The sequence below is a fragment of the Streptopelia decaocto genome (assembly GCF_964273445.1).
Source record: "Streptopelia decaocto genome assembly, chromosome: 3".
Lineage (NCBI taxonomy): Eukaryota > Metazoa > Chordata > Aves > Columbiformes > Columbidae > Streptopelia > Streptopelia decaocto.
The window spans coordinates 19,056,983-19,072,929 of record NC_138656.1 but is presented as its reverse complement, the minus strand read 5'-3'; the positions used below and the strand labels follow the sequence as shown (position 1 = coordinate 19,072,929).

Here is a 15,947-nt window from a genome sequence, read left to right as displayed (position 1 = left end):
GGGGTCAAGGGTCTCCAGCCATCACCCACCCCATCGGGCACACGTGGGGCTGCGAGGCCCCGACTGGCGCTGAGGCCTCCGGGCTGAGCAAGGCAGGGGACGGCCCAGGCGGGCACCCCACCAGCAAGCCCGGGGTGCGGGGCCAGGCGGCTCGGCGGGGTGCCCGCACCTCCGCGCCCACCTTCCCCACGGGGCCGTGCCGCCTCCATCCCAACCCCCGCCCCTGCCGAGCCCGCTCCCCGGCTATAAAGGTGGCGAGACGGCCCAGGCCCCCTCCTCGCCCGCTGCCATGGCCGCGCTGCGCTTCGGGGACCCCCCGGCGGAGCCGCCCGCGTTCCCCGCAGGCAGGTGGGCGGGGGCCGGCGGGCCCGGCCCGCTCCCGGCCGCCCTCAGGGCGCTACCCCAGGCGGATTGGGGTCGGGTCGCGGGGGCGGCGGAGGCGTCGGAGGGGGCGCCGGCGGCCTCGCAGCGTCGGAAGCGGACCAGCTTCACGGCGGCGCAGCTGGAGACGCTGGAGCTGGTTTTCCAGGACACCATGTATCCCGACATCTACCTCCGGGAGAAGCTGGCCGACGCCACGCAGATCCCCGAGTCCCGCATCCAGGTGAGCGGCGCCGGCTGTCCCGCACCACCCGGGGCCGCCCCCGCCCGCCCTCACCGCCGCCCTCTCTCCCCAGGTCTGGTTCCAGAACCGGCGCGCCAAGTCCCGCCGCCAGCGGGGACCGCCCCGGCCCGGCCCCGCCGCGCCGCCCGCCGCCGAGCCGCCCCCGCCCGGCTTCGCCCTGCGCGCCCCGGAGCGGCCCCGCTACGCCCTGTCTGGCCTGGCCCAGGTCGTCCAGCTCAAGGAGGAGGGCTCGGCTCCCTACGAGTGGGCGCCAGCCGCCGTCTTCCACCCCGGGCCCGGCTTCGAGGGCTTCCCCCCCCGGCAGCCCAGCGGCGCCGAGCCCGACTCCTTCGCGGGGCCGCCGCCGCCGGCCGTGGGGAGTGCGGCCGCTCCCTACCCGGCGGCCCGCGGCTTCTGCGGGCAGTACTCGCCCGTGTCGGACGCCGAGGACACCAGCGGCTACTCTGAGTCAGGCTCGGAGTGGGAGGAGAACGCCCTCGGCGCCTTCCGAGCCCTCTGAGCGCTGCCGCGGGCGGGACGCGGCAACGTGGCATCACCCCAAAATGCCAAACCCACGGCGGGGGTACACGGCTCAGGCGGGGAGCAGTCACATCCCGTGCTACCTCACTCCTGCTCTGCGACTGTTGCACTTTATCTGGTAGTAACTGATTTTACCTATTTATTTAAGAAAGATACGGGTCAGCTCCATCAGCTGAGGGCATCTTTTTTACCCTGTATTTAAAGATTTCTATGAGCAAGTTTTCTATTCCTATTTAACCTTCTTCAGCCAAAAAGCTAACCAAATCCACTGTGTTTTGGGGGTGGGGGCTGGGCTTAGAAAAGTAGAAGAGTGGGGTTCTCTGTCAGGATTTTTTGACAGAGGAAAAAAAAAAATAAAGGTTTATGTTTTTGCTCTACTTGTGTGTGTGTCTGGGGCAGGGAAGGGGTTGCTTACCTTGGCTGAGCTGTGGTACAGAGCAGAGGTGGTAGAAGTCTCAGCTGCAGGTTTCTCTTACCATGGCCTGGAGAGCCACGGCTGTGGTTCAGGTGTGAATAACAGACCTAAGGGGCCTGAAAGACAGGTTACAAAAACTGCCTTAAACCAGCTGCCAGTATTTGCTTTAGATCTGCTCTAAAAAAACACCCTGTTCCCTCAACTCTGCCACTTAGGCCAAGGTTAAACTACAGAAAAGCAGGACTGTTTTGTGAACACTGGAAAGGTGCTTCAGCTTTGAATTTGAATACTAGGGGCTACACAGAAGCTGTTTATGTGATTGGTGGCAGGTTGTATGGCTCTGCCCTGAGATACCTCTGAGAACACCAAAACTGGTAGTAAGAGAAGCCTCTCCAGTAATTCAGTCCATTTTTTAAAGAAGGATATCACAGAATCACAGAATGTCAGGGACTGGAAGGGACCTCGAAAGATCATGCAGTCCAATCCCCCCGCCAGAGCAGGAACACCCAGATGAGGTTACACAGAAAGGTGTCCAGGTGGGTTTTGAATGTCTGCAGAGAAGGAGACTCCACAACCTCTCTGGGCAGCCTGTTCCAGTGCTCTGGCACCCTCACTGAGAAGAAGTTTCTTATATTTAATTGGAATCTTCTGTGTTCCAGTTTGTACCTATTGCCCCTTGTCTTATTGTTGGTTGTCACTGAGAAGAGCCTGGCTCCATCCTGGTGACACCCTTTACATATTTATAAACATTAATGAGGTCACCCCTCAGTCTCCTCTTCTGCAAGCTAAAGAGCCCCAGCTCCCTCAGCCTTTCCTCATACGGGAGATGCTCCACTCCATCATCTTTGTTGCCCTGCGCTGGACCCTCTCCAGCAGTTCCCTGTCCTTCTTGAACTGAGGGGCCCAGAACTGGACACAATATTCCAGGTGTGGTCTCACCAGGGCAGACTAGAGGGGCAGAAGAACCTCTCTTGATCTACTGACCACCTCCCTTCTAATACACCCCAGGATGCCACTGGCCTTCCTGGCCACAAGGGCACAGTGCTGGCTCATGGTCATCCTGCTGTCCATCAGGACCCCCAGGTTCCTTTCCCCTACACTGCTGTCTAATAGATCATTCCCCAACTTATACTGGTACCTGGGGTTGTTCCTGCCCAGATAAAAGACTCTACACTTGCACTTGTTATACTTCATTAAATTTTTCCCTGCCCAACTCTCCAGCCTGTCCAGGTCTCTGGATGGCAGCACAGCCTTCTGGTGTGTCAGCCACTCCTCCCAGCTTGGTGTCATCAGCAAGCTTGCTGATAGTACATGCTCTTCCCTCATCCAATAGACATATATTACCGTATACATATTTTGTAGACAAGGCCAGTTTCTCCTGCCTGCAAAGCTGCATCTCAGAGCATTGCAGAGCAAGTTGTAAGGCTCCAGTGATGGAAGAGCACCTGAATACCAGAGGCTCTGCTGGTTTGGAAGCACAGAAAAGCACAGCGACCTGTGTGCTGGTGGCAGAAATACCCTATATTGGGAATCATGCCCCATAGAATAAGGTTACCAATGCACAAAAGCTTTCAACGCTGCTCTGTAACATCCCTGTGCTTGCAAAATCTGGGACAGCTGAACTGTGGTTGATCTGTGAGTTTGTAAGGGTAAGCAGCATAGCGGGATTGCTGATTAATATTCTCCCTCCAAAAAAACAAGCTCTCCTTGCAAAAAACATCAAGCAAAGAACAACTGACCAACCAAAATCAGATCTCTGCAGCCAAGGTGGCCTGGGTGCCTCAGGAGCTGTTACCTGAGGGGTCAGGAAGGCCCCAGAAGAGCAGTACTTGCAGCAGGAGACAGAAAATGAGATGGTCACTCCTCAGGGGTGCAGGGTGAATTCAAGTTTACTGACTGTAATAAAGCAAACTAACTTGTTCTGCTCCTGCAGACTTAAGTAACAGTAATTGTAGTGAGTTCCTGAGATTCCTGCTACGCTTAAGCCACATTCAGCAGAAACAGTCATAATTACTGTATTTCACCAAAACTCAGCAACATAACTCTGACCCAAAATACTGGTAATCAAGGAGAAATGCAGCCTCTTGAAGAAGAGTCAAGACTGGAGTGTGCTGGTCTGCATGGGCAGAGAACTAGACCAAAAAGGTGAGCTGTTCTTCCACAGTGGCACAGCTCCCCAAACTGGCACACGAGCAGGTGGGATGAGCAGCAGTGACCAGGACAGGGCTGTGAGGGGCCGGTTCCTTTTCCCCCAGTTACCTTTAGATCACATTTGTTGCTGTCAGACTGAACCTCTGTGCCTTAAGTGAGGCTTTGGCACCTTCCCCTGTTTAATTGAAAAGCGTGGTGGAGAGGGAACAGTGCTGTTGTCTTTAACAAACAGACGGTAACATCACAAAATACCAGGCAACATAACTACAAAAGCAATTGCAGGGACCACTACAATATTCTATTGTGTTATGAGAGGTAAAACTTGCAGAAAATTAGTGTTTAGCATTATTTTGTAATACCTTTTAAAACAGCTACTCACCCTGTCCTCATAACGTTTCGTTTTCAGCAATTAAAAAAAAAATGAGCTGAGACCATCTGCAAAAAAGTTTGCATTTTTGTGAAATATATCAACTCTCATAGGTCAATTTATTCAGTTACAAATTTCCTTGAGAATAAAAGATTTATGCATTTCTCTTAATTAACAGAACAAGTTTAGCTAAATATAAACTCTGCACTAAAGTTTTGCAGTGGCACAATACCAACACAGAATACAGAAGCATCTTTAAACTATACAAAATTTGAAAATTGAAAATAATCCTGTTTACATATTCTTTATACATTAACATATAAAAGACCTCATTTAATGAGGCATCTAAAAGAATCAAAAACATCTCTACAGCTATCTCTGAAAATTCATATCTGGAAACAATTCATTACACAGAAGCTTTACAAGACTATTTAAACAAACCAATACACACTTTTTACAAGATTAACATTCCAAAAGGTACTCGTAGGCAGGTTGTCACTTTTTTATTTTTGCAGTTTACCTCACTGGTTATCTTTAATTATAAAAATGTTCGTATTTATACATGTTGGGTATTGTTGGATAACCAGTAATCTAATTTAAAAGTTGTGCAAAACAAACAAAAATTTGGAAAAACAATAAGTTTAACCAGTCGTTTATATAAAACACCAACTAAAGTGCTTTTTTTGCCCCGTGTGAAGGGGAAAAAAAGCCAGAACCAATCTCTTTCTGGACAGTTACCAGTTACATTTTAATATTCCTTCATTAGACTCCTTCTATAAGTTACGATAAATTAAAAGTTCCGACGAGACATTGACTGATCACTAGACCTGCCCAACATCGTCAAGTTTACAGCTTCTGCTTGCTGTCCCGTCCTTCTGCTGCTTCTTTAGGTCAGGAACACTCCGCCTGCCTTGTCACCACCCTACCTGAAAGCTGAAATGGCCAGTGGTGACACTGAAGTGCAGCTTTACACAACAAAGACCGGCCGTGCAGCTACCAATTCGAGCCATTTCCTCTTCATCACTTCCAACATACCAGGAGAGCCAACAGCAAGAGGTGTGCAGAATTCATCTGAACTTTTAAAAACTAAGTTCAAATTATATGAAAGCATGTCTTCAAGTTTATTATAATAAATGCAATTACTAAGAGATTACCAGTTAGCAAAACTACGGTATGTGAATAACAAGTGGAGAAATCTAATGTAACGCTGGCCAGTAATGCTGGTTTTCTTAAGAAGCAGATAGAATATATTTTAAAGGGTCCTTTCTGAGAGGTTTTCTTTCCCTTATCTTCTGGCAGTTAGGATATTTGGTGAAGCCCACATAAAGGAAGAGGATTTTCCAGAATTACTTGCTGTACACTTGGAAGAAAATGTTCAGTCTCTGTTGGTGTTATTAGCTGCAAAAGCGTGTAAATTCCCCATCTGGCTCAGACCACTCTGAATATGTGCAACATGGATCTCAACGTTATTCTGAAAACAACTGCAAGAAGAAAAGAAAACGACAAAAAAGTATTAAACTCCATATTTAAGAGCAGTGTCTGGATATTTCTACAAAGAAAGTCAAGATACAAAGCCAATACAAAAATTCAGATGAATCAGAGAGCAGTACATACTAATGCAACTTGATAGAGACATGTGCAAACAAGAGTTACTGACTCAGGTACTTTAAAGAAGACTTTAACATGACCAGAGTTAATGAAATAAAAATATCACTAAGAGATGCTAAAATGCCCTAAGTACGGTGAAACGGAAAGATCATCACCTTCTTCACAGTGCACATCAACCTTTAGTTGAATCCATTCCAATGTGTGATTTGTAGTGTTGATCACAGAGAAGTTTCACTAACGCTTGGAGTTTATTTTTGTTTTTACTAATGAAAAATGCCACAAAACAGCATTTCTCAATAATTATTTTTAAATCAAAAGGTCATCCTGCTATCTTTGCCAAAAAAAAAAAAAAAAAAAAAAAAAAAAATCATGTGTGTAGCCTCTCACTATTATGTAGCAATTCAAGCATGGAGGATAAGGAAATACTTAGCATTTAGGTGAATTTTCTAAATTATATAATTTAGCAACATTATAATTATTAAAAATCCTGGTCACAAGTTGCTGGAGGGGGCAGCGCACTCCAGACAAGTATCACCACATTCTTGCTGTTTTTATAATGCTTCCTCAGGCACCTGCTTGTGACAACTGGGGAAAAAGTACCCATTTAGACCAGGTGGGCCTTCGATCTGGCACAATATGGCTGTTCTTTTGTTTCTTGGTTAAAATATATGTAATTGTCTCATATACCACCTTTTTATATCTACAGGCAAGATGTTGAGTAACTATACAAAAAGAACACTGAAATTTTACTGTTCTGTGGTTTAAAGAACTTAGAATGCATTTACTAGTGGGATTTCAAAGTCTGAAAATGTTCTAAAATAACTTACTAGTTGTCATAAATGACTGAAGAGCAAGATAGTCCAGCTGTTGCTGCATCAATTTAGCACTTTTAAAAAAAATCAAGTTACTTCACTGATGGGTTCAAACAGAAAACTGCTAATTTCACATTCCCTTTAAGAAGACCCCCTTTAAATGGGATCATTCCTATAAGTAAAAGTTACCAGATTAAAACCCTTGATTATAATCAATGTTGATCTCTAAAATACCATAAAAATTGCTTGCTGGCACAAAATGTGTAATTAAGAATTAAATATTCAAAAAGTAATACCTGATATTTGAGGAGTCTATTGAATTCTTAATGTCATTTAATGAATCTGTTAGTGATTTAAATTCAAATGAATTCAGGTCACCTCCTTCTGCTAGACACTGTGGGAGAAGAAAACAAAAAATGTTCTAACAGTTTGGCACAAAGAAGCTGACAGAGCCTTAATACTATCTATTTTATGAAACTGTATTTTTTGCAAACATTTTACCTTAATCTGCAGTAATATTGCTGTAAGCCTAGAGATAAGGTCAGTTAAATTTTCACTTTCAACACAAAGCTGTCCCGTTGTTGAGGTATTTGCTTGCCTGACGATCTCCTGAGCTTCCTCTTCACACCTACGCCTCAGATCTGTCGGCTGGTCTGCAGGCTGGAGGCCTTGGTCAGGAGCAAGCTGACAGACACAATAAAGATAAACAAGTGAATGGAGATCTCCTCTGCATTTGGTATATGTGCAAAGTGACAAACAATTTCACAGAGAGCTCATGAGTATGTAACACACAGTATTTTTATTTCAATTGTGTACATGCACATGTTTCAAACTGACCACTGGCATCAGTAGAAGTGTCTGCGTTCTGGTAAAAGAAACAGAGACAGACAGACAAAGGCAGGGACAGAAAGAGAAGCTGCTGCTAGTTTAATTTCAAAGTGACTCCCACCTATGCCCTATTCCCAGGAATATTTTTTTTTTGTAATTTGGTTAAGCAAAACTAACAAGTACATACAGACTCCATCAAAATCTTACCTCATAACAATACTGTTGAACTTTATGCAAAACTTTATTTAAGTCTTTGTTTAGTTGTTCTAGATCTAGGACGATAGTTGCGTATCTTCTCTGAAACTCAATGCCTATTGGCATAGAATAGGATTTCTGTGGAAAAGACAAAGCACATAAAAGTTAATGCAATACTTGACCTAAATATCTTTTGAACTCATCAAAAGGAATTTTCACTTGGAAATAATACCGAGGTATCTGAAATCCCAGTGTTTAACAGAAAAATGCCAACATTCAAACCTAGTATTGCTATTTAGAACTCCAAGTGACAACTGTGTAGTAACTACCATGCTTCTTATTCTCTTCATAAAGTGCTACTATAATCTGTGGTGGTAAATACTACACATGACAACTGTGGTCCGACCTGCTTGTTTCTCCAGTGGTTGGGTATGGCTTCTCTCCAGTGTACCAACAGAAAACTGTCCTGTCAGTAGAACAGTGTAGGACAACATGGCCATGACCATATGTGCTGCAGGATGGGGGACACAGTTGTCTAGTAAGTTAGTGGTCACCTGCAGGTGACACAATGCTACATACCTTCTGTTATAACTAACAGCTCTGCCAAAAAAGAACATTACTAGAGCTTATATTTGTTAATAGAAAAATTTAGGGTAAGCAGAGTTTTCCACAAAAAAATGAATACTATTCTTGCACTGTTTTCACAGTCTGTCTTGACACTGGGTGATATTTATGAAATGGAAACAAAATATACAATATATGGTAAAATTTACAAATGGGCTCTTGCAAGGTAAGTACAATGGATTTCCACAGCTTCTCAGTCACAAGTCTGAGATACAGGTACCTTATACACTCAGACTTGTAGCCACAGATTTTACACCAAAAGATGAAGCAAATTGCAAAGTCAAGAGCCTTCAACCAGGAGGATCGAGGTCAAAAACTCATGATCAAGGTTTCAGTTAACAGTTCGGTTTTAACTTCCTCAAAGGAAAGGAAAGGCTAAGGTAAGGTGTTAGTGACAACAAAAGAAATATTTTCAGCACCTGCACTATTTCTGCCCCCGGAGCCAGTCGAGATCTGGGAACACTGACAAACAGCAGAACTGGCAGACAAAAAGATGGATGGCTTTTAGGAGATGGAAGCAGGTGACATCTCTGCCACTGAGCATCTGCATGCTTCTTTGGAATGACCAGCATCACCTCTATACCTTGTCTTTATCACAGGTCAAGTGAAAAAATGGAGTAGCCATCCTTTTTATTGCAATTTGTTTATCCAAATGATCATCAGAAAAGCATCCACTGTTTTATGTACAAGATAATTTGTTTATAGCCAGTAACCAAGACTAGTAGTGATGTCAAGATGCTTAACTATTAATAAGCAGTCTTTTCAGAAAAATCAAATAGAAAATGTGCAGTTGTATGTCTTAATAGCTTCTCTGAAGGCATCCCCTGCCTCATGTAAATTTATTATTATTGCCAGATAATAGCGGGCCACATTCAGTACCAGTTCTGATTTTGGTCAGTTTTGTTTATTTCTATATTGGATCAGTCATTTAAAGAAAGCTTCCATAAAAGGATTGGTTTAAACCAAACAGTGGTGTTATTCTAACCATTATCAAATCGCAGTTGTATGAATTATTATCAAAGTCTGACAACTAAACTATACATGAACGAACTCATAGGATTCTATTTTATTCATGTTCAGGTATGTTACTGATGTTCAAGTGGACCGGTGCCTGAAACAGATTCTTGTTAAAAGGAAACACATTTTACAGGAGAAACAGGATATACTCAGTGGCACAAATGTAGATTGGATTGCCAAGAGACAAAGAGGATTAGAAGATGGTCTAAGAATATGGCCTAACAGAAAGGTATCACATCCTCTATTTTTATCAGAACAGTCTTGAATAGTAACAGAGGTTGCTTTATGATTGCTGGTTTACAAAGGAAATAGTGCAAGGGAAGAATTTCAAAAGTATCTCAAAGTCCTTATCTAGGCTACAGCTGAGCTAAAATATATAAAATTTAACGCTTATTTCTGGATTCTGTTCTTCCCTGTTGCTTTTTGCTCTTTCGATTTTGTTATTTTCCTTGATACTCTTATTTCACAATACAGATAATTTATTATGTAGTAGCTGAGTGACATGTTAATATCTGGATTCTTGTCAGAGGAAGGCGACTGTCACTCCTATGGATTTCCTTACCTATGCAGAAGTACTAATATCTTAGTGAGCTGGTTTTGGCTGGGGGAGAGTTAATTTTCTTCATAGCAGCTAGTAGTGCAGGGCCATGTTTTGGATTTGTGCTGGAAACAGTGTTGGTAATGCTGAACACCTGCCTGTCCATGGGCAGTGGTGAATAAATTCTTTGTTTTGTTTTGCTTGCATGCACAGCTTTTGCTTTATCTATTAAACTGTCTTTATCTCAAGCCATGAGTTTTCTTGCTTTTACCCTTCCAATTGTCTCCCATCTCATGGGGAGGGGGTGGTAATGAACGAGTGGCTGCGTGGTACTTAGTTGCCATTTGGGGTTAAACCATGACACTCAGTAAAAACAAAGTTTTTTAGTTTAAGAGGAGTTGATAATTTTTCAGTATCAGAATTACATGTTGCAATGGTATGTTTTAGTCTTGCTTCTTTTGCATCAATTTTAGTTATTAATACGCAAAACTACAAGACAAAACAGTTGATGCACAGAAAAAAAATGTAGTGACTGAAATGATAACAAGGTTTTGGAGAGCAGCATCACAGCACAAAAGAAAACTACAGACATAAGGATGGGGTAGTAGGAAGCAGAGTAACAGAACGTACATGTGCACGATTGCTGAAGGGACAAGGAGGGAAATCTTACCACAATAAAATAAATCCCTCAACATTCAAATATTTTACATGAAAAAAAAAATTTGCATTTTTGGTTTCAAGATATAAAAAGGATTCCTCTTCCTCTCCACAAACCTTTAGCCTTCTGCATGTACACTGTAGAGACAACTGTGTGAATGGATGCTAGTGGAAGGTTGAGACTGATAGCGTTCCACTTTCACGTTGATTGATTGCCATGGGAGGTAGAAGAGGCACTCTTAGCATTTTGATTTACTGACTGATGAGTAGATAAAGCCTAGCAAGAAAAACTATTCTGCTGCTGCTAATTACGTTGTAGCTGCTCTGGTATTGTAATTTTAAATGCCAGTCAAGGGCACTCAGAGTTTTACATAAAAAATCTCTGAAGTGAGTTATTGTTTTAGCGAGAAAGCTAAGTAAGTACCTACCATCCGCAAAATAAAATTATGATTAATGTCTTACCATATAAACTTGTACCTGAGATTCTCAAAGTACACAGTATTTTCTTCCTTTATGTGTCAACTGACATAGGTTATTCTGTTGTTAACACTAATCGGTTTCCAAAGCATAATGCTTCCAAAGGAGAATCATATTTGAAACAACTGACCTCTCTGACTTGTCTTTAAAAAATAATTAACAAATTTCACATTATAGAAAGCAATAAAATAGCTTATTTAGACTCTAGTTTTAATAGTACCTCTTTGCATTTGCTGTTAAAACACATCCTGTTTTAAGAACGGAAAAGAGAACATTCTCACCAGCTTTTCTGCTTCTGTATTCATCTCTCTCAATTGTTTGATGTGTTCCTTCTTGATCATAAGGATTTTCGATAACCTGGTCTAAAACAAAGGAACTATTTTTAGAATAAATAGATCTTTAACCTGTTTTAAAATGCCATAGGAATTCAAGATAATAAAACGTGTTTATTTCATCATTTAAAAACACATTTCTCAGTTGTTCCTCAATATGGAGAAATAAAATTTGATTAAACAATGGATATTCCAGAGATTTTTAAAGCATTTTCAAGTGCCCTGGATTGGAGAATGATAAAATCCATCAGCCAATATCCCTTATAGGAAGACTAATATAATTTATGGCCAGCTAGAGGCTGAAGAATCAAAAAATCTTTTTTTTTTTTTTTTTGTAGCCTGAAGGAAAGCAGAGGGTGTTATCATCCTGTACAATAATTAATATCAATCACCTTACCATACCTTCTTCTCACACAGCTCTCAGCCTGTTCCCACTGAGCCCTCAACCGAGCACCAGCCCTTTGTGTACACTCCTGCAGTAAAACCTGGTATAGAGATCGGATCTATTTTAAATAGATATCTCTGGGCCTTCCACTTGCCTCTTTCGCAATTGGAATACCTTGTGTCTGCTGCCACTGGGACCTTGCAGGCTGAAGTGGAAATCACTGGGAGTGCTCTCAGCACATACATCATTCCTAAAACTGTTCATCCTCTCTAGGGCCCCAAGAGAAATCCTAGCTCCACTACAGCTAGCAACAATTTTATTACTGATGGAAATAGAGCCAAGAATTCAGGTTTTATAAATTGCAAAGGGGTTAACTGCATCCTAGTAGTGGAATATGGGACTGGGAGAGATAGGAACTCCTAGTTCAACATACCTCTGCTTATATATAATCTCCTTTTTTGATTTTCAAGTGCAGTCTTAAAGGAGCCATGTTTCCTGCCCTCACAAATCCTAATGGAAAATTGTTCCAGACCCTCTTTCGGCCAATTATGAATCTTCTTGGACTTTCCATGTTAAATGCATACTTGTTCACTTTGTACCAATTTAGAATCATAGAACCATAAGAATCACGGAATAATTTGAGTTGGAAGGGAACTTCAAAGCTCATCTAGTCCAACATCCCTGCAATGAGCAGGGACATTTTCAACCAGATCAGGTTGCTCAGAGCGCCGTCCAGCCTGGCCTAAGATGTCTCCAGGGATAGGGCATCTACCACTTCTCTGGGCAACTTGTTCCAATACTTTACCACTCTAATTGTAAAATATTTCTTCTTCATGTCTAACCTGAATTTCCCGTCTTCTAGTTTAAAACTGTCACCCCTTGTGCTGTCATAACACAACCTTCTAAAAGGTCTGTCCCCATTTTTCTTACAGGCTCCTTTTAAGTACCAAAAGGCCACAATAAGGTCTCCCCGGAGCCTTCTCTTCTCCAGGCTGAACAACCCCAACTCTCTCAGCCTGTTCTCACAGCAGAGCTGTTCCAGCCCACTGATCATTTCTGTGGCCTCCTCTGGCCCCTCTCCAACCGGTCCATGTCTTTTCTGCGCTGAGGGCTCCAGAGCTGGACACAGGACCCCAGGTGGGGTCTCACCAGAACAGAGCAGAAGGGCAGAATCACCTCCCTCGACCTGCTGGCCATGTCATTTTGCCAAAGCTGTTTTTCAACTAAATATAAGCTCTTCCTCCTTGTATTTATGCCTGTTTACCATCAATAGTAGAGCACTGCTTCTTGACCCTCCTTTCACCACACTAATCACAACCCAAGCACTTCCAGTCTCCCATAAAAGGCTCTTGATCTCCTAAACTTTTGCGGCCCTTTCTGTATATATACATATATATATAGACACACACACATACAAATATATATATATACATACACACATACATATATAATTTTTTTTCCCCATTCACTGTCATCTTTCCTGAATGTGAACAACAGGAAGCCTGCAACTACTGCAAATGACAGGCCTGTAAATCAGGCCTGTACAATGGCATTGACACTTCTTTCTACCACAAATACTTTGCCAGATGGATCTTATGAATGGTTGGCAAGCCCTGGTCAGATGCACAGAGGCAATACCGCATAGGTTATCGCTCTTCCAGTTCCAGCTTCTCATTCTGTCCTGGTGCTGCCCCCAATGCCCACGCTGAGCCAGCACTTGCATTTTTGCAGCTATTAATACACGCAGAACCCAATCAGGCAACTGATAATGAAAAATAATAAATTCAGAAAAGGCAAGGGAAAAAAAAAGTTTTAGAGTTGTTACTTGCGAGCTGGATTATCTCTCTGATCTAGTTTATAACACACCACACAAATGCTCATGTTGGCAAAAAACACCTGGGAGGAAGGAGAGCACCGTCTCCCATTGCTGCCAAAATGTTACTCTTCAGGCTCTGTCACCATCCGGCAACTGCCCACTTCTAAGTCCTTAATGCAGAATATATTATTTGTCCCCAAAACTTGCAAGGTATTTGGTGTTCAACTTCTACTTGGATGTTCAGACATATTTGAGGATTGCAGGGTCCTAGTTCCTCAGTTCACAAGATTGGATTTTAGATCATATTCATCCTATTCCCAAATTTAATCCAGTGATCAGGATAATCTGATTCTTTCTACAAGAAACTCTGATCTATTACTGTATTTGTGATGTCTACCAACTTTCTCTCATTGGCACATTTTATGGAATAGACTTCCATTTTCATTTGCTGGTATCATCAATGAATGCTTTAACTCACTTCAGCCCTATTTTCCTTGCAAAATTCTTTCTTAACAGCTCTATTTTCAGCATAACTCACCCTGTTTACTGTTACAGTTTATAGTTCTCATTAAACTGGAAGTGAGGTTTTAGTACAATGCTTTTCCACATTAAAAGAGATGAAGGAACAGCCCAACCAGTACATTTAGATTTCATTTTTAGTCAAAAGAATATTTATAAGAACATAAGCATTTCAAATTGAAGTGTGTAATTACTTACTAGGGAATATTTTCAAAATTTTCATAAGCACAAAACTGTCAAAACCCCAGTATCCATTTTTAGATTTTTCCTCATGCATTGAAGTTGAGAAGATCACCCCTTTCCCCACAGCAATCCCTGAAACATCAATTCACTTTTCTGAACGTGCTGCATTAACCTGCTCCCTCTACTGGACATGCAGCAACCCTGCAAACAAGCTGTTTTCTCTTGGATTGTTTCCTTCCCAATCTATTTTTTTTCCCCAAAAGAGGAGAAGGTGGGGGGGGAAGCTGTAACTGAGTGCTGGAAAAAACATGCTCCAAATTTTCATAATGACTAGAATGCAATCTATTGATTTTGAACTGCAGTATAGCCTACAAAATATTTAAGGATACATTACGCAGAGCATGTAAGCATGAAAAACTTAAAAAAACCAATTTATTACTTGTTTCTTGTTGACTTCATTCTTAATATCACAATGTTAATATTTGAGACATTGTTCTCCTAATATGCATATATTTGTCCACAGTAAAAACCAGCAAGAATAGCAGTCTCTGATGCCAAAATGTAAACACTTAGATATTAATATAAAGGCTAGAAAAACTAAGACTCATCAGTGTAGAACTGTGACTAAAATAGTTGTCACAAGTCCAAATGTTTGCTTACAACTGCAAGTTACACCTAAAGAGAATATCCCTAACATTTATCTGTCAGCGTCTGCACATGATTTTGGCTACGCTTCCTTTTGTTCTGTCAGGGAATAGCTTAGCAGTTCCAAATTAATTTCAGAACCCATAAGAGAAAACAAAGAGGCTGGGCTGAAACCTTATTCAACGTGTGCTGCATTTTTTCTGTTTCATCCAAAATAAAGATTTCCCATGAAATTGTTTATTCGTGGTTTCATAAATAATTGCCTGGCAATAGTTCTCCATAAAGTTTTCTTTGAATCAGACTTTGATCATTTTGAGGGCTTTGACTTTTTTACTGTATCAGTGTATAAACTTTAACACAAAAATACCTCTGGACTAGTGAAAGCAGTACAATTAATAATCAGTATTCACCAGTCTCACGTACTTCCTAACACTAAATTTCAGTACCATCCTTAAACTTCCAATAAAAAAAGTTGATACTTAAAATGCTTAAGATGCTACGGTTAAAAATAATGCATGATCCTTCAATAAATGTTAAGCCTCACAATTCTTTATTGAAAACCTGAATAAAGTATTAGGATGCTCACATAAACAAATGCCAAAAATCTGTGGCTTGATTTTGTTCAAAATCTTTTGACAATATTCAAGCAAAACCACCTATTAATGCAGTACCTTTGTAAAATGACAACATCTGTAATACAAGCTAGCGGCCTATACTTTTAAAACTTTTAAAATCTTCCTTTTAAGTAATAACATACGACCAAACACAATTGAGAAATCACACATTTTCAGGTATAAAATACTAAACCAATATCATGGACGGATCAACTGAATGCACTTAATAGTTGTAAAGCTCGATACACCTTAGCTACCCCGTTTCATTGATGATACTCGGTGACTCAAGTAGGATTGCTGCAGATACAGTCTTTGTTTATGCTGCTAAAGTGTATCTGTTGTGTATTCCTTTTTTTAACATAATTAATGTTACAGCAATGACCACTACTTAAATTTTCTTAGCTAATCTAGATGCCAAGCCACCTTTTTCAAAATTAGATTAATATGATAAGTTTCCTCTAAAAAAAAGGATAGATCATTCTGTCAAATAAAATTAATTCTGTTGAAAATCCAAAATATTAGTGTCTCATGTGAACTAGAGACACAACTTGATTCTTCTGACCAGTTACATACACTTTAAAATTTAAGAATCTTTTAGCAACATTTTTTCTCCATTCTTA

The 15,947-nt window shown here is 41.6% G+C and overlaps 2 protein-coding genes across 3 annotated transcripts in view; one reads left to right on the top strand and one right to left on the bottom strand.

Moving 5' to 3' along the window:
• Positions 1-289: 289 nt before the first annotated feature.
• On the top strand, positions 290-1,124 carry MIXL1 (Mix paired-like homeobox; the record flags this gene model as incomplete). The annotated part of the gene is made up of 2 exons (XM_082049449.1): positions 290-604; positions 678-1,124. The coding sequence occupies 2 exons, from the start codon at positions 290-292 to the stop codon at positions 1,122-1,124; spliced, it is 762 nt and encodes a 253-aa protein (XP_081905575.1).
• Positions 1,125-4,177: 3,053 nt separating this feature from the next.
• Positions 4,178-15,947, bottom strand: part of LIN9 (lin-9 DREAM MuvB core complex component) — a gene marked incomplete at its 5' end in the record, with an annotated part of 39,964 nt that continues 28,194 nt past the window's right edge. For both annotated transcript variants that reach the window (XM_082049287.1, XM_082049288.1), the window contains 5 exons: positions 4,178-5,558; positions 6,794-6,891; positions 6,999-7,181; positions 7,533-7,658; positions 11,115-11,195. In XM_082049287.1, the coding sequence (XP_081905413.1) occupies positions 5,453-5,558; positions 6,794-6,891; positions 6,999-7,181; positions 7,533-7,658; positions 11,115-11,195 (594 nt within the window). In that variant the 3' untranslated portion in view covers positions 4,178-5,452. The remainder of the gene's footprint in view (positions 5,559-6,793; positions 6,892-6,998; positions 7,182-7,532; positions 7,659-11,114; positions 11,196-15,947) is intronic.